Source organism: Amphiura filiformis, chromosome 18 (genome assembly GCF_039555335.1).
Source record: "Amphiura filiformis chromosome 18, Afil_fr2py, whole genome shotgun sequence".
In the NCBI taxonomy this organism is placed as follows: Eukaryota; Metazoa; Echinodermata; class Ophiuroidea; order Amphilepidida; family Amphiuridae; genus Amphiura; species Amphiura filiformis.
Window position 1 is genome coordinate 63,034,695 of NC_092645.1, and position 22,987 is coordinate 63,057,681.

General features: G+C 35.6%; 1 protein-coding gene across 1 annotated transcript in view; it reads left to right on the plus strand.

Moving 5' to 3' along the window:
• Positions 1-7,396: 7,396 nt before the first annotated feature.
• The window catches only part of LOC140139294 (uncharacterized), a 112,022-nt gene continuing 96,431 nt past the window's right edge, over positions 7,397-22,987 (plus strand). Inside the window, exons 1-6 of the mRNA XM_072161073.1 lie at positions 7,397-7,511; positions 13,135-13,376; positions 17,698-17,901; positions 18,866-18,992; positions 19,945-20,097; positions 20,887-21,059. Coding sequence (XP_072017174.1) covers positions 13,148-13,376; positions 17,698-17,901; positions 18,866-18,992; positions 19,945-20,097; positions 20,887-21,059 — 886 coding nt within the window. The 5' untranslated portion in view covers positions 7,397-7,511; positions 13,135-13,147. The remainder of the gene's footprint in view (positions 7,512-13,134; positions 13,377-17,697; positions 17,902-18,865; positions 18,993-19,944; positions 20,098-20,886; positions 21,060-22,987) is intronic.

The following is a 22,987-nucleotide window of genomic DNA, read 5'->3' on the forward strand; positions in this document are numbered from 1 at the left end:
TACAGGTTGTATCAAAATGCTATTTATAACTGAGGCTAAGTGGTACTATTTTTCTGTGTAAAAATGTTGCATGCGTGTATGCTATGCAATAAGAACAGTATAGTATAAGGTGAGATTGTTGCATGCGTGTATTCTCATTAAGGTTGCCAGAAAACGTTTAGATGTCGGGTTATATAAAGGACATAGGGTATAAAACGTTTTCATAACATTCAAAAACATTTGTTGATAACCTACTGCCAATATTCTAACATAATATTGTTAAGTGTTAATAAAATATTTAGCACAATAGGCCTATTTGGCAAAAAAATATTTTACAATAACAATATTGATATAGTGTGTTTGCATACAAAACATTTTAAAACGTTTCCATGACCTTTATATAGCCCGACATTTAATGTTATTAAAACGTTTTAAAAGCATTTTGGTGTTTGCAGGATATATTTCAGTATATCAATGAAGTAGCTATGTACTACTGATTTTAATATTGATGAAGTAGCTATCCACTGCTGATTTTAGTATTGATGAAGTAGCTGCTGATTTCATTGTTGATGAAGTAGCTATCCACTGCTGATTTTAGTATTGATGAAGTAGCTATCTATTGCTGATTCTAGTATTGATGAAGTACCCAGCAAACACAAAACGTTTTCGACATCATTCGCAAAAGGTTATAAAAGGTTGTCAGAAAACGTTTAAATGTCGGGTTATATAAAGGGTATATTAAGAGTATAAAACGTTTTCATAACCTTAAAAAACATTTTTGATAATCAACTGCTCAGCAAAAAAATGTTTTACAGAAAACGTTTAAATGTCAGGTTATATAAAGGGTATAAAAACGTTTTAATAACATTCCAAAAACATTCTTGAAAACTTGATACAAAACATTCTAAACAGAATGTTATTTTGGGGTTGAAAAAATATTTTGCGAAAAATGTTTGCCCAAAATATTTTCAATAACGTTTTAAAAACGTTTTCATGACCTTTATATAACCCGACATTTAAACGTTATTAAAAAGTTTTGAAAAAACATTTAAAGAACATTTCTGTGTGTGCTGGGTTCATATATTTTAACGTAATGTTATTTAAGTATTGACACAATATTTGGCAAAAATGTTTGCAAAATAGTTTTCAATAACATTTTTTGAAAACATTTAAAAATATTGTTGTAGTGTGTTTTCATATAAAACGTTTTAAAACGTTATCATGACCTTTATATAACCCGACATTTTAATGTTATTAAAACGTTTTTACCTAAACCAAAAGCCAAAATATAACTTATTTAAACGTTTTAAAAACGTTTTTGTGTTTGCTGGGTAGCTATGTACTGCTGATTTTAGTATTGATGAAGTAGCTATCCACTGCTGATTTTAGTATTGATGAAGTAGCTGCTGATTTTATTGTTGATGAAGTAGCTATCCACTGCTGATTTTAGTATTGATGAAGTATATCTATTGCTGATTCTATAGTATTGATGAAGTAGCTATGTACTGCTGATTTTAATATTGATGAAGTATTTATCTACTGCTGATTTGAGTATTGATGAAGTAGCTATCTACTGCTCTTTTCAGTATTGATAAAGTAGCTATCTACTGCTGATTTTAGTATTGATAAAAAAGCTATCTAGGCCTACTGCTGATTTTATCATTGATGAAGTAGTATCTACTGCTGATTTTATCATTGATGAAGTAGTATCTACTGCTGATTTTAGTATTGATGAAAAAGCTATCTACTGCTGATTTTATTATCGTTGAAGTAGTTATCTACTGCTGATTTTAGTATTGATGAAAAAGCTATCTACTGCTGATTTATTATTGATAAATTAGTTATCTACTGCTGGTTTTAGTATTGATGAACTAGTTATCTATACTGCTGAATTTATTACTGATGAAGTAGTTATCTACTGCTGATTTTAGTATTGATGAAAAAGCTATCTACTGCTGATTTTATTATTGATAAAGTAGTTATCTACTGCTGGTTTTAGTATTGATGAACTAGTTATCTATACTGCTGAATTTATTACTGATGAAGTAGTTATCTACTTCTGATTTTAGTATTGATGAAGTAGTTATCTACTGCTGATTTTAGTATTGATAAAAAAGCTATCTACTGCTGATTTTATTATCGTTGAAGTAGTTATCTACTGCTGATTTTAGTATTGATGAAAAAGCTATCTACTGCTGATTTATTATTGATAAAGTAGTTATCTACTGCTGGTTTTAGTATTGATGAACTAGTTATCTATACTGCTGAATTTATTACTGATGAAGTAGTTATCTACTGCTGATTTTAGTATTGATGAAAAAGCTATCTACTGCTGATTTTATTATTGATAAAGTAGTTATCTACTGCTGGTTTTAGTATTGATGAACTAGTTATCTATACTGCTGAATTTATTACTGATGAAGTAGTTATCTACTTCTGATTTTAGTATTGATGAAGTAGTTATCTACTGCTGATTTTAGTATTGATGAAGTAACTATCTACTGCTGATTTTATTATTTATGAAGTAGTTATCTACTGCTGATTTTATTATTGATAAAGTAGTTAACTGCTGCTGATTTTAGTATTGATGAAGTAGTTATCTACTGCTGATTTTAGTATTGATGAAGTGGCTATCTACTGCTGATTTTATTATTGATGAAGTAGTTATCTACTGCTGATTTTAGTATTGATGAAGTAGCTATCTACTGCTGATTTTAGTATTGATGAAAAGCTATCTACTGCTGATTTTATTATTGATGAAGTAATTATCTACTGCTAGTTTTAGTATTGATGAAGTTGCTATCTACTGCTGATTTTATTATTGATGAAGTAGTTATTTTCTGTTGATTCTAGGATTGATGAAGTAGCTAACTACTGCTGATTTTAGTATTGATGAAAAAGCTATCTTCTGCTCAGTGATTTTATTATTGATGAAGTAGTTATCTACTGCTAATTTCATTATTAATGAAGTAGTTATCTACTGCTGATTTTAGTATTGATGAAGTAGCTATCTATATGTTACATATGGTGCTCATAATGTAGCGAATTTGCCTAAAATGGCGGATTTAGGGAGGCTGAATTTGAGCTTTGTGGGGGACACAATTTTGGACTTTATGCAAGACGGTTCTGTTATTATGAAATTTATATGGGTTTGAGGTTAAACTTCGTCAGCAACCGGCATTCATCACAGCTGAAATACACTTACAATGTACCAACTTTTTTGAACAGGGGAAGAGCTTAAAAATAGGGCTCTTAAAAGCTGTACGTTCTCAGAAAGTTTGAATGGCCCCTGTGGTCAAATGTTCTAAAACTTGCGGTACAAAAACAACTGGCCCATTCCATGTCAACTCCAGGGATGTGCACCGCAGCACCTCTTCAATTTTTTTCTTTTTCTGTGTGGTGGTAGATATTGATGAGAAAGTAAAATCCCGAAAATTTGAGCTTCATACTCCATTTCGTTTTCCCGTGGCATCAATTTGAAATTTAGAGGGTCAGCGTAAAAATGTCCCAAAGCGAAGACGATGTTTCAGGTCCATTAATGTATAAAGGAACCATTTACAACTTTGAAAAGTATGTATCCTGGGGTACTTATTTGTGTAGAATTCAAATCTGGCATCAGAAAACTTGTAACTCCTTTACTTTAAAAGATATAGGGCCCTCAAAATGCAACTTCGTCCATCCGGGACCAACTTTGGGGGGTCAAAACTCCAAAAGTAAAAATAATTTTATTGTCCATTTTTTTGTTATTTAGAGCCCTTTGGTAGGACATTACTCTTATCCAATATTGAGCCTGTTAGAATATTTTTAGCTGAGATATTACCCATGCAAATCCCAAATTGTAGATTTTTTGTACATTTTGACCCCCCTGAAAGTTGGTCCAATGTCAGGCATTTTGATCCACCATCATCCTTGGACAACATTTCTGAAGAGTTTGGGACTCGATTTCAACACATCATGGTTTGCATTCTCAGATTTGAATTCATTATACATACACAACTCTATAAGTACCCCAGAATACATACTTTTCAAAGTTGTAAATGGTTCCAGGGGGTCTTATACATTTATGGACCTCCAAAATAAAAGTAATGTTGTCTGACTTCGCGTTGCGACACATTTTTTACGCTGACCCCCCTAAATTTCAAATTGATGCCACGGGAAAACGAAATGGAGTATGAAGCTCAAATTTTCGGAAATTTTACTTTCTCATCAATATCTACCACCACCACACAGAAAAAGAAAAAATTGAAGAGGTGCTGCGGTACATCCCTGAGTTGACATGGAATGGGTCAACTGTGTGTATTCCTGGTTGTCCAAGGAACTCACACTGTTTCTTTATGTACAGTAAATTTAAAACATTTGGCTCCAGGGGACCATTCAAACTTTCTGAGTGCGTACCACTTTTAAGAGCCATGTTTTTTAAAGCTCCTCCCACTTTCAAAACTGGTAGATCACAGGTGCATTTCAGTTCTGACGAACACTTATTTAGGTATTTAGGTTCAATAAAATCGCCTCAAACATCAATATGTTTGGTAATATCAGAATAATGATACTCAAATTCAGAAATTTTACCCCCACAAATATCAAATTCAGTGTCCTTTAATCCGCCATTTTTGGCTAATTCACTACATTATGAGCGCCATAATGCAAACTAATGGAAAGCACATTTTCTGTCAAACAATTATTTTACACCATCTTCTGACACACCCCAATTAATATTTAGCCCGTGCCGTTTGTGCAGACCTCTACCAGACCATTCTTGGAATTTTGCGAAAAAGTATTCCATATTAAATGTCAAGTCTGTAGTTATCTGCTTCTGATATTAGTATTAATGAAGTAGCTATCTACTGCTGGTTTTATTGTTGATGAAGTAGCTATCCACTGCTGATTTTAGTATTGATGAAAAAGCTATCTACTGCTGATTTTAGTATTGGTGAAGTAGTTATCTACTGTTGATTTGAGTATTGATGAAGTAGCTATCTACTGCTGATTTTATTATTGATGAAGTAGTTATCTACATTTAGTTTTGATGAAGTAGCTATGTACTGCTGGTTTTATTGTTGATGAAGTAGTTATCTACTGTTGATTTGAGTATTGATGAAGTAGCTATCTACTGCTGATTTTGGTATTGATGAAGTAGTTATCTACTGCTGATTTAGTATTGATGAAGTAGCTATGTACTGCTGATTTTAGTATTGATGAAGTAGCTATCTACTGCTGATTTTATTGTTGATGAAGTAGTTATCTACTGCTGGTTTTAGTATTGATGAAAAAGCTATCTACTGCTGATTTTAGTATTGATGAAGTAGTTATCTACTGCTGGTTTTATTGTTGATGAAGTAGTTATCTACTGCTGGTTTTAGTATTGATGAAAAAGCTATCTACTGCTGATTTTAGTATTGATGAAGTAGTTATCTACTGCTGATTTAGTATTGATGAAGTAGCTATGTACTGCTGATTTTAGTATTGATGAAGTAGCTATCTACTGCTGATTTTATTGTTGATGAAGTAGTTATCTACTGCTGGTTTTAGTATTGATGAAAAAGCTATCTACTGCTGATTTTAGTATTGATGAAGTAGTTATCTACTGCTGGTTTTATTGTTGATGAAGTAGTTATCTACTGCTGGTTTTAGTATTGATGAAAAAGCTATCTACTGCTGATTTTAGTATTGATGAAGTAGTTATCTACTGCTGATTTAGTATTGATGAAGTAGCTATGTACTGCTGATTTTAGTATTGATGAAGTAGCTATCTACTGCTGATTTTATTATTGATGAAGTAGTTATCTACTGCTGAAGTAGTTAGGCCTATCTACTGCTGATTTTATTATTGATGTAGTAGTTATCTACTGCTGATTTTAGTATTGATGAAGTAGTTAGGCCTATCTACTGCTGATTTTAATATTGGTGAAGTAGTTATCTACTGCTGATTTTAGTATTGATGAAGTAGCCATCTACTGCTGATTTTGGTATTAATGAAGTATTATCTATACTGCTGATTTTGGTATTGATGAAGTAGTTATCTACTGCTGATTTTGGTATTGATGAAGTAGTTATCTACTGCTGATTTTGGTATTGATGAAGTAGTTATCTACTGCTGATTTTGGTATTGATGAAGTAGTTATCTACTGCTGATTTTGGTATTGATGAAGTAGTTATCTACTGCTGATTTTGGTATTGATGAAGTAGTTATCTACTGCTGATTTTGGTATTGATGAAGTAGTTATATACTGCTGATTTTGGTATTGATGAAGTAGTTATCTACTGCTGATTTTGGTATTGATGAAGTAGTTATCTACTGCTGATTTTGGTATTGATGAAGTAGTTATCTACTGCTGATTTTGGTATTGATAAAAGTAGTTATCTACTGCTGATTTTGGTATTGATGAAGTAGTTATCTACTGCTGATTTTTGTATTGATGAAGTAGTTATCTACTGCTGATTTTGGTATTGATGAATGATGAAATAAATAAAACAGAATAGAAAATGTGTTTGCAAAAAAACAAAGGTACATAGATGATTGATATTAGATATTGCAAGTCTTTAGGCTTGATTGTTATATTACACGTTAACTTTAAAAAAGGCATGGTTTATGTCCTTGTTTCCAAATATTGGCCATATCAAAACTTGACTTTTATTTCCATTGATTTCTGACAAATAGGCTTGAAACGCGAACAAATTTTTAAATCCCAAATATTTTTTTCTGGCATCAAAATAATTATGTAAACGATGAAATATATCGTCATCTCTGATGATCTTGACCAGACCTCTGACATGAACGTGCCCCCTCAAGGCCTTTCCCGCCCATCCTACCAGACCGGTCGAGTGTAGATCCGTCGGAACACGCTTCTCGATCAATACGGAATAAATGCTAACCTCATCGTGACATCATCCAAGCAACAAAGTTCATTTCCCATTGAAAAAGCGTTATCCGACACTGAGATCTGCAGTGAAATATTCTGCAACCACACCCTATTTTGAACATCACGAGGCCCTGATGATTAGAAACAGGTGGTTTGATGTAGTCTACCGATTCCATTCATTCATTCATTGACCAATTGGTTCAATTGTCTCCTTCACAGCCGACTTTTGTTGTTCATGCCGGTGTTCATGTATGTTCGCGAATGATGCAGTTTGGGCCCAAGACTAGGCCTATTGGTTCAATTAATAAATCACCACAAAGGATACCCCGTGCAATTCAATCACTGCCCAAATCGATCGATTTATTACGGTGTTGCCAACTTCGCAATGCAGCAGCTTAATTGGGCTACACATCAGGCACCACAAACGTTACAATCCTCTCTCTTCATCATTGTTTTATCATAGAAATAGAAGATAGGAGATTTTTAAACGTGAATTACCGCACCTTGCCGTGGGACGACGAAAGTGCTCGTGAATCTGCTTGCATTGTGTTGGATACCTGGACAGGGAACAGGCCGTGTCTTCTTGACCACCGGATTTTAGGTTTTTCGTTGGCTTTGCCGTTTTGTTTGGTTATTATTTTGACTATGACTGTTGTCCTGTGAAAAAACAAGGTATGTCAAATCTATGTGTTTATTAATACCATTTAGGCTGGGTTTTTTTTAGACTTAGCTGTACTGTAGTTTCACATAAATAAAAATTTGACGATATTTTTGTAGAGTGAATGAATGATGCAAGAATTATTTTGCACACAAACATTATGCTATGTATGCAGCCAGAGGATGATACAGAATCAAAAATCTAGAGGATTCAAGTTACAAAAACATTTTGAGAAAAGTGGCTATAGATCACGAAATTCCCCTTCTATGGAATGAGTTCATGTTTAAGGAGTTTGAGCAGGATGTGTCCCATAACCATGACCAAGTTATTTACCTGGAGCTACCTGGGTTTGCTGCAGACATATAGGTCTTTGGTGTTTTATGTAGGTATGAGAGGCAAACCTTAGTTAACACATTTTGCTAGTCAGCCAAATTCGCCTAGACCGGGGCCCAAACACAATACATATTTACATAGAAATTTAAAAGAACAGATTGGACAGGCTGGTCAAGGAAACCTACATAAATATGTTTTCTATACTTCACTTGACCCAAATATGATTTTTTTATGGTGATAAGACAATCGCACATGGAATTTTAGAGGGATTTTGATAGCAGTTCCATTAAAAAAAGCTGCTATCATCATGAGACTAACTTAGAAACACCACCCCAATGCTGTTTTGGGGACTTTGCTAGCAGAATCTTTTTGATGAAAGTCAATCTTTGACAAGATGTACTTTGCTACGGAAAGTGCTAACAAAAAGTTTTTCAGTTTTGGCTTTGTTTACTCAAAGGCTTTAATTTGATATAAAATGATGCAGTTTGATGGCAAATTTGAATTCACCTATAGCATACCTATTTTATGACCTTTGACATTCTTTTGTGGAGAGTGACATGGACTATCAATTTGCGTCCAGTGTCCATGACAGACCTGCATGATTATGCTTCAGTGGACATGAAAAAAGATTTCTGCCCCAATAATCCCAAACTATTGTCTGAAATTGCTCCTCGGAGGATGTATCATGAGAACTCGATCTTCAAATCTTCAAATGATGAGTCATACTCTCTAAATGTAAAAGAGTGAAAAACTCAATCCCCAAAAGAGTGATTCACTTATAAAACCACTAAAAGAGTAAAATGTGTTTTTTAACTGTCAAATCACTCTAAAAAGAGTGAAAACCACTCTAAATGTGTGAATTTTAACTCTTTCAAGGAGTTAAATGAAGGACAACTCTAAAACCTTCATTTAGCTCCGTGAACGAGTTGAAATTCACTCTTCCTGAGTGGTTTTCACCCTTTGAGTGGTTTTTTTTTTTTAAAAGTGAATCACTCTTTTTGGGGGTGAGTTTTTCACTCTTACATTTGGAGAGTATAACAACCAATAAATAAATTATTATCATTGAAGACTGAGTTCCGCAATCCGCAGTCGGGTTTGTTGGGAGCAAACAATATCTGGTAGGCCTATATATAAAGTCTGCACAAAAAGTAACTCAGCTGTTATAAATATTTCAACATTAAAAGGATGATTTATTTACGTGCATTTTGATACCCCATTTGTCCAATTTTGTTCAATATTGACAATACAGCAGTGTTTTGAAAGAAAAATACCCCAATTTAAAAGTTGCAGTTATTTGTACTGATTTGAAGTAAGCGTGAAGATAATGGCGGGCTTTACGTGCTGGCATTATAACCATTGATCGCTGTAAACTGCAACTTTTAAATTCGGGTATTTTTCTGTAAAAGCACTACTGTGTTACCCTCGCGGTAATTATGTACCAGGTTTAAAATGTTGGGGTGGCATGCGAAAGATGAACCTGTAATGCAAGGACGAAATGTGATGCCATTCAGTAGAGTCGTTTATTAACTTATCTAAAACTAACAAGTATCTGTTTACTAAGCATGTTAGTAATAATTATATGTTAATATATATACAACAATCAATATACAGCATTAGCAAAAAATCTTGATACTTTAGGCCGTGTAAAATTAATATTTTGGTTCTCGTCCCCTCCCTCCTCAATTTCTGGGATTTGTCAGATTTTTTTTTTTTTTAGATTTTTCAATTTTTTAGACTTTGGAATGATTTATGAAATCTTCATACATATAAATAAGTTTATTAGAGAACAAGCATCACTTCCAAGTCTTTTTGTGGTACTCTAGGGGTTTATCCCTCAGAATCTCACATTTGAAAAAAAAAAAAAAAAGGGCCTCATCGTTTCCTCGAGCACTGTTGGAAAGACCGAAAACTACTGACAATGCTAATTTTACATTGAAAAAAAAAAAAAAAAACACCTCCTCCCTCATCAATTCATGAAAATCCTCTGGGCGAGAACCAAAACATTAATTTTATACGGCCTTAACAAGACGTGGGCATCTGACTTCAGCTTAAATATATACTAATCACGATTTGTTGCCAATTAAGTCAATGTTTTAATTAATAGATAACTTTCTTTTGTTAATATTTTGATAATCATAATCACTCACTTGGCCTATTTCTCTGTTAAACAAATCCCATAACCAAATGTAATGTTTAAGAATAATAGGCCTTTTGTATGTACATTAATTATTCATCTTTAAATTAGGAAGGACAGGTTTACATTTTGTTTCTTCATGTTCATTAATTTTCCAAATAATATTTCTTTATTTATAAATTCCTTAAAATAGCCAAATATTGTAGAGCACAAAATGGATCCGTGTATTAGAATGTATACTGATCATGGTAGGATAAAATGCAAATCTCTTATTTGACTAGAAAAACCTTTTCAAAATAGCCAGCCAATGTTTTGATACAATTACGTTTTTCAAAGTTGAAAATCTTTTAAAAACCAGATTGTCTCAGTATCAGGGGAGCTGGGCATTCATGTGCAGCCAATTCTGGACAATTATCCTACCATTTCCACTTGAGCCATATCAAGTCCTCTTGAAAGTTTATGCTATTGATTTGGGTCATGGTATTGGAATGATGTAGGAGTTGTGCCACAAACAGAGATTTCTAACTGAAACACTTACAATAGAAAGACCTTGGGTGTATTAAGTGGCAACACTATTCTGTTTTACTGGTGCTTCACTATGCATGACTGACAATTCCTTAGATAATACACCTAATTTTGGGCAGTAACCACTCCTATCTAATAATAGTATCTTTTTATAATGTTTCATATTACTTTACTAAGTTTTGCTTTCACCATAATGGAAACTTGCAATTTGATATTGGCCCAAAATATCTATATATCAACTGGTTGTTAAAATCCAATCTTATTAAGTAACTTTGCATAGTTATTAGTTTTCTTAAATATTAGGCCTGTGTAATAATACTCTATCGAGAGCTCTAGCATGTTATATGGCCTACATGTGAATGTTCATATTATTACCATGACTACTGGTCTTCTAACTAACATGAAATGACTTACAGAAGTTAATAATATTAACTTCATTAGAAGTATGTCCTAAATTTGTTAAGTACATCATGTACTGATATATTATTTCTTTTATACTTTTGGTCCTGAGACTTAATCATGAGTGATCAACTTCCAACTTGAGTTATAATGTAGCAAACATAAACTTCTAAACATTTTGAAATAGATATATCAGTACTGACATAGGCCTACTATGCTTCCAAATTTACCATATCAATAGTTCAAAATCATCTTTCAGAATATCCTTATCCATGTTGATGATAAGGATCACATTTAAACCACTTTAATTAAAATAATCAAATAATGTGCACATACCTGTAATGCAAGGAAGAAATGTAATCAGTGATGCCATTCAGTAGAGTGATGACATCACAATTTCAGCTGATCTTCACAACTCACTGGACTGTACCAAAATTTGTGAGGGGTGGCTGATTTTCCACAAAACATTTGACAAACAGATTTTAGCCTGCATAAATTTCATGGGCCTTACACCGTTATATTGAACAACATTTGACAAATGGGGTATCAAAATGTGTGTAAATAAATCATCCTCTCTATGTTGAAATATTGTGAAAACAATTATTTGTTCTGAATCTAGGCGTATTTATAACAGCGGAGTTACTTTTTGTGCAGACTTTATATATGTGTGGGTGTGTGTGTGTGTATATGTAAACCACAATGAAGGGGTGAATTCCTCTCCCCCACAACTCAAAGTAAAAAAAAAGAAATGTTTCTTGTTCTCCGTACTGTTTAAATACGCTCACATTTTGGTAAACATCTTGATTTGGGTATAAAATAGTGTAAAATTGCAAACTTAGGGAGTGTTCATAAATACTTTGGTTGAGGGTTGGAAAATATTGGGGGGGGGGGGGTCAAAAAAAGGTTGGGTCCTAAAAAGGGATAAAAAAAAAATCAGTCCTTAATACTAGGGGAATCAAAATTTGAGGGTAAAATTCCGGGGTAAAATGTACGAGAAGGTATATGTACATTCCAAAATTTTTGTGTGCTCCGCGCACATGAATGTTAAGTGTTCAATTTTGTAATCTCAAGATACAAATCAACAAAATTTGTGCACTTTACAATTTGGGTGTAACACTATGACTCCAATGAGTAATAGGCCTAACTCCAAATGGTATAATTTTAGGCTAATGAGTTACGGTATAAATGACCATATGTAGATCCCCCCCCATATTTTGATAAGGGGGGATGGTTCATACAATCATCCTCCCAATGTTGACGTCTGTATATGGGTTTCTAACCAAAATTAACCCCTGACTAGCAAATGTGTTAGTTAAAGGGGCATTTCGTGATCCACAGCCTCATCCCCCCACTTTTCTAAAAAAAAAAAAGTTGAGATTTTTATATCACTGCAAACATCTGGATACATAATGTTTATGTACAAAATATTTCTTGCAGATTAATTCGTTTTGCAAAGATATCGTGAAATTTGAATTTCGTTCTGGTGCATTACAACGCATTGTCTATGGAGCAGTGTAATACACATAATCATGCATAACTCGCAAACGCAAAATCGGAATCAACTGAAATTTTAGGAATATACTTTTTTCGTGGACATGTACTGAAAAATGTCATAAAAAGAGGATAGCTCAGTTCAACATGCATAAAGTCTTTGAGATATCAAAAGCTGGAATGTGCCCAAAAGCTGGAATTAACTAATACTAGGCTCAGTGTAGGCAGGCCCGTACGCAGGGGCCTGCCACCCCACCCCCAAATTTGCAAAAGTTTTTTTTTTACACTTTTTTGGTCAAAAAAGTCCACATTTTGGGAAGAAAGTCCACTTTTCACAAAATCAGCATCCCCCAAAAAAATCCTGCATACGGGCACCAGAACGAAATTACAACGTATTGTCTATGGAGCAGTGTAATACACATAATCATGCATAACTCGCAAACGCAATATCAGAATCAACTGAAATTTTGGGAATATGCTTTTTTCGTGGATATGTACTGAAAAATGTCATAAAAAGAGGATGCTAGGATCACGAAATACTCCTTTAAGGGCACTTTTGCCAAAATTTTTGCCAAGCCTCTCCATTCTCCACTGAAAACCTACGGTACCCATCGATACCAAAATCGCTGAAAAGGTACCGGTACCCCAAAACCGTGGCACATCCCCGTATACCTTCAACCAGGAAGAACCCCCTCCGGGGTTATTGCCCTTGCACAGTATATAATATTATGGTCTTGTTTCCCTTTTATCTGCAGTGCAGAAGTCAACATGAATTACGCCTTACCACATAAGCTAGTCCTCTCAATAGGGTCAATTATCTGCTTGACCTTGATAACCTTTGACCTGTGTCATTCAGTGTCATTAGATCTGCATGGAGATGCATCCGATGCTTTATCTAGAGATGTAAGCAGCTTCTTGGATGCAAAGATCACAGAATTTGAAGATGCCCTACACAAAAGCTTTGGACAACACCAACGGAAAAGGCGACAAGCAGAAGGTAAGCTTATAGGCCAAAAAAAAGTTGTTTGTTTGTCCTCCACCGCCCGCTCCTCAGATGAAGGCCTGACCAATATTTTTTTTTTTTTTTCATTTTTTTTTTTTATAAAAATAAGTAAAATTCATTTTTTTTTTCAGATTTGGAGTATCTCTGGACCTAGCTAGAGCTAAATGCTAAAAATAAGATCTTTCATTGTTTAAAGTTAAAAAAAGCCCCCAAAAACATTTTGTGTTTCAATATGCAAAGTTATAACTTGTGTTCATGTCATAGTCTATTATTTTTAGTGACTTCAAAATACATTGGATTTGAAATCATTAAAAGACTATGATATGAACACAAATTATAACTTTAACTGCATATTAAAGAAACAAAATGTTGTTTTTTTTACTTTACTATGAATGATTGTAGTATTTAGCTCTAGCAAGGTCCAGGAATACGCCAAATCCGAAAAAGAAAATTAAAAAAAAAAAAATCCGCCCGCCCGCACGTCCTCTTTCAAAGCTGTGGAGGACAAACAATTATTTTTTTGTGGCCTTATTGGGATATTCTAGTTGAAATTGTGACACCTCTTAGGGGCCAAAATTGCTTGCCCCCTCTTTGCCCGCCAAAATCGCTGTTCCCCCTCGCGGCCCGCCACAAAATCTTTGCCCCCCCCTGCACATGCCAAATTTTTGGAATCCCAATGCAAACCTTAAATGGTCTATATAGATGTTGCGAGCGCAGCGAGCAGGAATATTTGCATATTTAAGCGTTTCCGTACGGTTTCCTAAGCCTTTTTAGAGCGTTTTATTTAAAAGGCGTCCCAAGAATGTGTGCCAAAAATCGCTTCCCCCCCTCTCGGCTTGCCAACAAAATTGGTTGCCCCCCCTTTGGCTCGTAAAATTTCTTCCCACCCCAATTTTACCCTCCCCAGGGCTTATTGCACAGCCCCTTATGGAAGACGTTTGGCCTTGTAGGCAGATTGTCACTTTTACAATTTGTGATGTGATCAAGCAAAATCCGTCGGAACTCGGAAATATCAATTTTGAGATATATAGCCAAACAAAGGAAATATTTCCTTTTTGCTTCCTCTTGTTTTGGAAACGCTTTAATTGCTCATATCTTTGGAACTGGTTGTTCAATTTCAATGGTGTTTTCTGGAAAATGCAGCTTTGTAAATGTTTTACTATACTGGTACTGCAAGAAATCTGCTTCCGACCGCTCAAATATGATCTAATTAAACCATTCCACCGAGTCAATAACCAAGTTTTCCACATAGAATGTCATGGTCGACAGTGTCGGAATGCCTTCTGGAGATCCAATAAGACTAGTCCAGTGTAGTTGCCTTTTGAAGTTTGACTGTTTATATATTAATCTGTAAGATGGATTAAACATGCATCTGTTGAAAATGAGTTCCTGAAACCAGATTGATGTCCATAAAGAATATTATTTTCCCATAAGTAAGAATCAATTTGAACAAAAACAGCTTTTTCAAGAATTTTCAATGTTATACAAAGAATACTGACGGGTATAATTACCCACTTCAGACCTACTATATTTCTTGAAAAGTGGCTAACGGGCGGATTTCAATTCTTCAGGAACTGTACCGGGGTATTAGTTGTTAAGTTCACAATGTGCGTTAATTGATCTTTTAAACCTGTTGCACCATCCTTCAAAAATTTGGCTGGGATCTCATCAAGGCCAGTACTTTTATTTGGCTTTAAAGAATGGAGTTCTTTGAGGACAAAATCAGAGGAGACTGGTGAAAGCTTAAACCCTTTGTTTGCAACTCCCATTTCCTCATAATAAGATTGAACAGTCTTTGATTTCATATCAAACTTGCCAAGGGAAGGTGGTAATTTTTTGACTAAAGCACTTGCCACGGTTGTGTAAAATGAATTGATATAGTTTGCAACTGTACTAGAGTTAAAGCAGAGATTACCATCAATATTCAAAACTACTTTGGACTGGTCTTTACTTTTGGAGCTATAGCCCAAGGTCTTAAACTGTTTCCAAAGTTTTTTGGGGCTAGATTTATTCTCCTCAATTTTATCCTGAAAGTAGTTAGCCTTAGCTTTTTTTACGGCTCTCTATACCATTTTAAAGCTTATGATGTATATTTTCTAAACACAAAATAAAAACAAAATTGACCGGGGAGGAATTTACGGCTCATTCGCCGTGTCGGGTCACAAATAAATTATAACCCACAAGGCACATATCTTACAATATGTATTTATTATCCTTCTATAATTTTGTTTGTCATATATTTTATTTTTAAGTATTTTATTTTAAGTAAAGGTGCCACAAAAAAACACCCTGCGTTTCCCGGGGCACTCAACTTTGGAAGTGACGGTATGTACCTACCGGAGTCGCTAAGTAAAGGGGCCTATCGGTACAAAGCGTTATTTAAAAAAAAGGGGGTCATTGGGGTACAAACAAAATAAAAATATTGAGCAAAATTTGACAGTTTCGGCATTTTTTTGTCCATTTTGATGATGCTATTCTAAAAAAAAGGGGGTCATTGGGTAGCCTCAACCAAAAAAAGCGGGTCATTGGGTAGCCGCAACTAAAAAAAAGGGGTCATCGGGTATGGCTTTTAGAAAAAGGGGGTCATTGGGTATAGTCGACTTCAAAAGAGGGGGCCTATTGACAGGCACATACCGTCACTTCCAAAGTTGAGTGCCCCCGGGCATTTCAGTAGCATCATCATTTTCACCATATTATGTTTGTGAGAGCTTTTTGCGTCAGTTCCTAAGAACTGACGCCTTCTAATACAGGTTTGACGATCATGTGACAAATCGAATCTGTGACGTCAATATTGATATCGATATCAATCAGGCTGTTCCAGTTAAATTAAATACCCATTGGCCGTTGGCTGTTCCATTTAATTTACACTCCCTCTGAAATAATTGCCCCAAAATAGCTGTTCCATTTAATTTACATACTCCCTCTGAAATGGCTGTACTTCCATTTAATTTACATACTCCCTCTGGAATAGATTTCCCCTAATCAAATTGCATATTGTGAACTTCAATCAATCAAATTGCATAGCTTCACTGTAAAAGATTTTTTAAACATTTTTTTAATACTTTTATTTTTAATACAGGTTTGACGATCATGTGACAATTCGAATCGCATCGAATGATCACATGATCTGTAAAAATATTGATATCAATATTAATTGCAGCAACGAAACTGAATCTAGTCTCAGTTCAAATGTAAATTGGGTCACAAACCAATTCGGCCATGTATCATCAATTCGGTCCCAAACCAATTCGCCCACATGCCAATAATTCGAGCCCTGTATAATTGAGTGGCCCAGTATAAAAACGGCCCATGGCACATTTTTCGTCATTGGGAGAAATTGCCAATTGACAACATTCCCGAGTTACATTCATGATGTGTTATGTTTGTATGGATGACCTTTGGACTTGGTGACCTTTGACATTTTTCAAAAATGTGCCATGGGCCGTTTTTATACTGGGCCACTCAATTGATGTACAAAAAAAGTTGGCCAAATTCAACTTTTTCGTGATTTTCTCATGCATAAACCATTGTTTTTACAACAAATCTGCACATATGAATACATGAATCCAAAACCCACCCAAGTCCATGGGAAGTGATTTTGAGAAAAAAACCTGTGTATCATTTTAATTCCTTCAGTTAGATTTACCTGGTCAATATGGTAAGTTGTACGTGCAAATGGGTGGGTTAAACTGTATTAGGTATGACGATTAGCATTTCAGGGACTTCGTGGGGTTCATGTTAAATTCTGGATTTGGGTGGTTTTTTTAATCATATACTAAGACAATAATGTTGGAATGAGATTACCACTAGTAAGATAATACAAAATAAGGCACACAGTTATGTATAATGTTGAAAAGCATTCTGCCATGTAATATAAACCACACACTTTCCTTGATTAACCCATTTTTTTTTTCAAAAGTCACTCTCCAGCAAAAATGTGTTACAAGTGGACTTTTATACATACTGGATTTCAATCAATGTGTTAAAAGACTCAAATCATGGACTTGGGTTGATTCTTTTATACATGCTATTTTTCACATGCTCAATAGACACAGAGGATGAATTTGAGTTGTTCTTTCAGACATATGACAGGCCTATGTATAGCAACACTTTCCCATGCTTAACTCAATTTGGCCAAAGTATGGACTTGGGTGGCTTTTGTATTCATATATTCATATATTTAGATGCCTTGATGTCTTGCATTCGGTCACAAACCAATTTGTTGTACTTGTCACTTGTCAGTGCTGCAGTACGTGCAAAACTTCTCTTGCAATTCCATCTTTAACATTACATTCAAATAATTATTACATTGTAGTTTCAGATTCTGAATTCGTATTAACATGGCAACTAGAATCACTACCAGTGATAGAGTACAATGGAACCACTGTTATAGAACACTTCTATGTGGGTGGCGATAGTTATCTTATTGTTGGCAAATCAAGAGGGGACGATGGCAGTTATGAAGCACAGGCTGTCATATTCAAGTATGATGCCGGTCTACAGACATTTCTAGATACAGGTAAGAGTATATGGGATAATGGGCTATTCCATTTAAAATCCACACTACCCCTGTGGAAGATTTAGCTAACGTCTGCCACAGAGGGAGTATCAATTTTGAATATAATACACAATTGGGTAACTTCCATTTGAAATATTCACTCCAGTTGTGGAAGATATGGGTAAAGCCATAATACAGGGGGAGTATGGGTTTCAAAATGATTAACTCTGACCAATTATATTTGAAAAACATACTCCCCCTGTGGAAGATGTTTCCAAAATCTTCCACAGGGGTAGTGTGGGTTTCAACTGGAATAGCCCAATCTAAATACAGGTAAGAGTATATGGGATAATCTAATTACAGCGCCCCTGATTGGTTAATTACACAACTCAAAAGAATCAGATGAATATATCAGCATTTTTGAAAACATAGGATATGACGATAATATTATTGATAATTGTGCTTGATCTTTCATTACATCACTTGTTCTGTAAGCTGCAGACAAAATTCACTCATTACCAATATATATCCACCATCACCCACATCGGGAGGGGAGGGAGGAAAATGGAGGCCAAAATATCGATTTTGAAACTGTTTTTCAAACGTCACTACGGTCAAGGTCAAGTCACATATGGGGGTGGGTTTGTGTATGTGACGTGTGTTTGGGTCTATACGTCACATTAGTGGGTATAAAATGCCCTCAATGTATACCCGGCTTTGGGGAAAGTCATTAATGTAATCGTACGGTACAAAAGATTACTACCCGGCCCCTTTCTCGTTTCTCTGAAGGTAGTCCATGAGGATACTTCAGCAACTTGAAGCAAGAATTCTTGAAAAAACGGGAGGGGGGGGGGAGGAGGAGTGGTGGGGCGATGCCGTTGGTTGCACATCAATCTGGAGAACAATCATGTTGCCTTGTCCAGGGGCCAGGAAAAGGTAAACCTAAATTGAGGTCAATTAATCCACTTTGCATCTTTTTTTTCAGGACTTAAAATCCCAACATCGGGCCTCTCTGATATCTCTAGTCATCTTGTTGGAAACTACATCTACATTGCTGTTGCTAACCAACAATTTGCATCCAATCTATACATCGGCATGTCAAATATTTATCGGTAAGAACTAGTGAAATGTACACCCAAATGTCTCTCAAATACACCAAGATGTCTCGCAAATGCCCCTAATATTTGTCTCATGAATACGCCCAAATGTCTGCAAAATTGCCCAAATGTCTCCTAAATGCGTCTGCAAAATGCGCCCAAATGTCTACTAAATGTGCCCAAATGTCTCTCAAATGCACCTACATATTGGTGTCGTAAATGTGCCCAAATGTCTGGGAAATTGCCCAAATGTCTTCGAAATACACCCAAATGCGCCAAAATGTCTACAAAATGCACCCAAATGTCTATTAAATACACCCAAATTGACGCCCAAAGGCACCCAAATGTCCGACAAATGTGTCCAAATGTCTGAGAAACACACCCAAATGTCTCTGAAACATGCCAAAATTTACACCAAAATGTCTTGGACAAGCACAATGTTGAATATATTGTATCACACAAAAATGAGCCACTCATTATTATTATTATTTATATTAGGCTATTGCTATGTGGTAAAATAAAAAAATTTAATCCGCGGTTGTTTGATATGATAATTTTTTTACATGATTCTAACAGATCATCAAATAATTTTCAATTCTAGACCTTTACAATACCAACCATCATTCAACTTGTTTATAAAATCTCCTGTGAGCTGGCATGGTGCCTGTAATTGTGTGATGACATGTGCAGTGGCGTAGCGTCATAGGGGCATGGGGGGCACATGCCCCCCAATCGATCTCAAAATTTAGAAAATCCCATAGGAAAATTGCCAAAAAATGGCTTGAGGCCCTCCAATCAGACCTGGTGCCCTCCCCCCAATGTGATGACCCACGCTACACCACTGAACATGTGTGACAGTGTTGGTGCTGTCCATGGTGACACAAGATGGTATTGCATCTGAGTACTTGGCAAGCCTGATATAAATGATATCATATCTGTTATTTGATGTTTTCCTCACCATTTCCAGGTTTGATCATGGCACTCCCTCTGTCCAGTTCTTTATGCAGCTTGAAACCAAAGGTGTATCAGACATGGAGTTCTTTGATTATGGGGGCGATGCATATCTGGCTGTAGCTAACATGATGACGGATTTACATGCGGCATATAGAGTCAATGTTGAGTAAGTATAGTGTATAATGGAGTGATACACCAAAATGTCTTGCATGATACCCCCAATACACCCAAATGTTCTGCAAATATGGCTCAAGTCGAAAAAAGGTTGTAGCAGGCAAAATTGTTATTTTGACTGTCAATATGCATGTGTAAACAAACATATATGTGAGTATCCACTTTATGGGTTACAAACAAGATGCAGTTTTACTGATGGACTATTCAAGTTGAAATCCATACACCACCATGGAAGACTGTGACCTTAATCTCCCACACAGGGGATGTAGATTTCAAATGGGGTTTCCTATTCAGCTCGGGTAATCCAAACCTCTTGTGTGGAAGATTTAAGGTCACACCTTCCATAGGAGGTGTGTGAATTTCAACCGTAATAACCCATTTTGGAGGAGACAACACTGAATGGGTAGATCCATTTGAAATTCACACTCCCTGTGTGGAAGATTAAGGTCATGTTTTCCACAGGGGGTATATGAATTCAACTGGAATAACCCATTCTGGAGCAGACGACACTGAATGGGTAGATCCATTTGAAATTCACACTCATGTTTTCCACAGGGGGTGTATGAATTTCAAATGGAATAGCCCAATACACTGGGCATTTACTTCAGATGGTTCTATATCGTTGACAGGAAAATCCTACGTGCTTGTGGCCACTGAACATGTTTAAAACAAAACTGCCAACAGGTTACATGGGAGGTTTTGCTTTAAACATGTTCAGGAGCTAATGCCACATGGAGGTTTTTCATGCCCAATGATGCTATATTATTTTTGTTCTTTGCAGAATCTACCTGTTTTTATATACCCATTTTGACTTTATAACAAGTGTAGAAACCTATGGTGCTAAAAGCATAGCTACATTTGAGGCGGATAACACGCTGTACGTAGCTGTCGCACAGTATTCTGATAATGATGGACACTATGATATCGGGACAAATCTCTACTACTTTGATACAGGTGAGGATAGTATGGTTTAGTCGGGGAGCCAATTGCTGCCATATTATTCACCTATGCACATTGACAGAAACCTATGGTGTTACAATCTTGAAAAACAGTACTTGGAACGCTTGGCGCACCCAACAAAATTCTGGGCAGAATTCCTTCTGACCATGGAAATGACATACCGTAAAACCCAGTCTACAAGCATATAGTGTGCTTCTGATGAAAGCTACATCCAGTCGCCATTATGGAGTTTGAGCAAATAAATTACGGATCCAAGCATATACAAACAAGTATTATTTTAAGACCGATCTATTGTATTGGTATATTAACGCTTGCTTCGAATTAATTCAGCTTTTATAAAAAACACTATATATGCTTGTAGACGGGGTTTTACGGTACTGTATATTGTGTTTGGGAACAAAAATGGCATATCTTCAACAATAATTTACCCTTCCCCTCTCCCCATCAATCAATGTTGGAACACATTGGGAAACCGCTGAAGACATTGGCATTTCTCAACATTGCACAGTTTTCTATTCTTTACACGCAAGTGTTAAAAGACTTAATTCCAAGATTGTAGGAGCATAGCTACATTTGAGGCATATGGAAAAGTTGAGTGCATTTGCTCAGCGATTGTCATGCACGCTGCTTAACCACGGGAAATCATGGGTGAATTCCCTCTCTGCTGTTCTATCTACCCGCACGATGCTCACGTGTTAATAAAATTTACACAAACATGCCCGGAATTAGCATGTTAAAAGTATCTTTATCAATAAAAACCTCACTTCAAAATTTCTGATCATGAGAACAGGGAGTCTTTTTAACTTTAAAACTTATTATTTCGCTCAAAATTCTGTGCCGTCAATGGAAAATGTGCTAATTTTTCACTTTTTTCGGGGGCTACTTGTGTTAAATGTAACAGCCAATTAAAATGACGGGACTTTTTCTAAGAACACGGTTGGTTTATTGACCTGCTTGAGCTAAGGATTCTAGTGATATAAAAATTGTTTTGATTGGATAAGGGGAACTGGTTGACATTTGCCCTAAAATAGGTCAACGAATCGGCCGATAGCTACTATCGAGCATGGCGAACCCGGATTTCTATTTACCGGGCTTATCGATTGTCAATAAACTCCCTATGCATGACGTGCGTGCATGCATGCATGACGATAGGTCATTATTGTGCATGCTCATAGCATAGTTGACTGGTCAAATCTTTTCTGCACGAAAGTAGGCCTAACTTTTCCATATATGTAGATAACTGTTGCACAGTTTTCTGATAATGACTGTCACTTTGATATTGGCAAAAATCTCTACTATAATGCTCTGCGTGCTAGCCATGCGTTTCAACAGAAAAAGTTCAAGTTTTGAAATATTTTCTCAAAATATCAAGAGCTATCTTAAGAACTACTGAACCAATACTAGGCTTGTTTGTACTCATTTTAATGCATTTTTCATGCTGATTCCAAATATGGTCATGAAAATTTACATTTCTGAAATTTTTGAATTTCTAAATATTTTTTTTAACTTGTCGTCTGCAGTCGACACCCGCGTGAAGAGAGTTAAGACTAGTTTCCATCTGACATCACTTTCAATCAAACTCCCTACTACTCTTGATCAGTTAGTAGCGTGTAAAAAGGAAGGTTGATTCATCCGGTGCCAATCTGAGAAAAGGAATCACAGAAAATGATGAAAGATTACGGAACTTTTTTACAAGGCAAAAAGCGACTTTTGACATGGTGTTTTCAGGAAAGAGTTCCCTACTACTAAAGCCTAACTTTTGGGATGATTTGTATATTTTGAAGGTGCCAAATTAACCATAAGACACGCCGTTTTACCACAGTGTTCAGAAAGTCAATCATCACAACACTCGTAAGGCTAATGAAAGTTGATTCCCAGTTTCCTGTTGCCCTACTCCGCTCAAAACAATTTGCTGGCCAAAT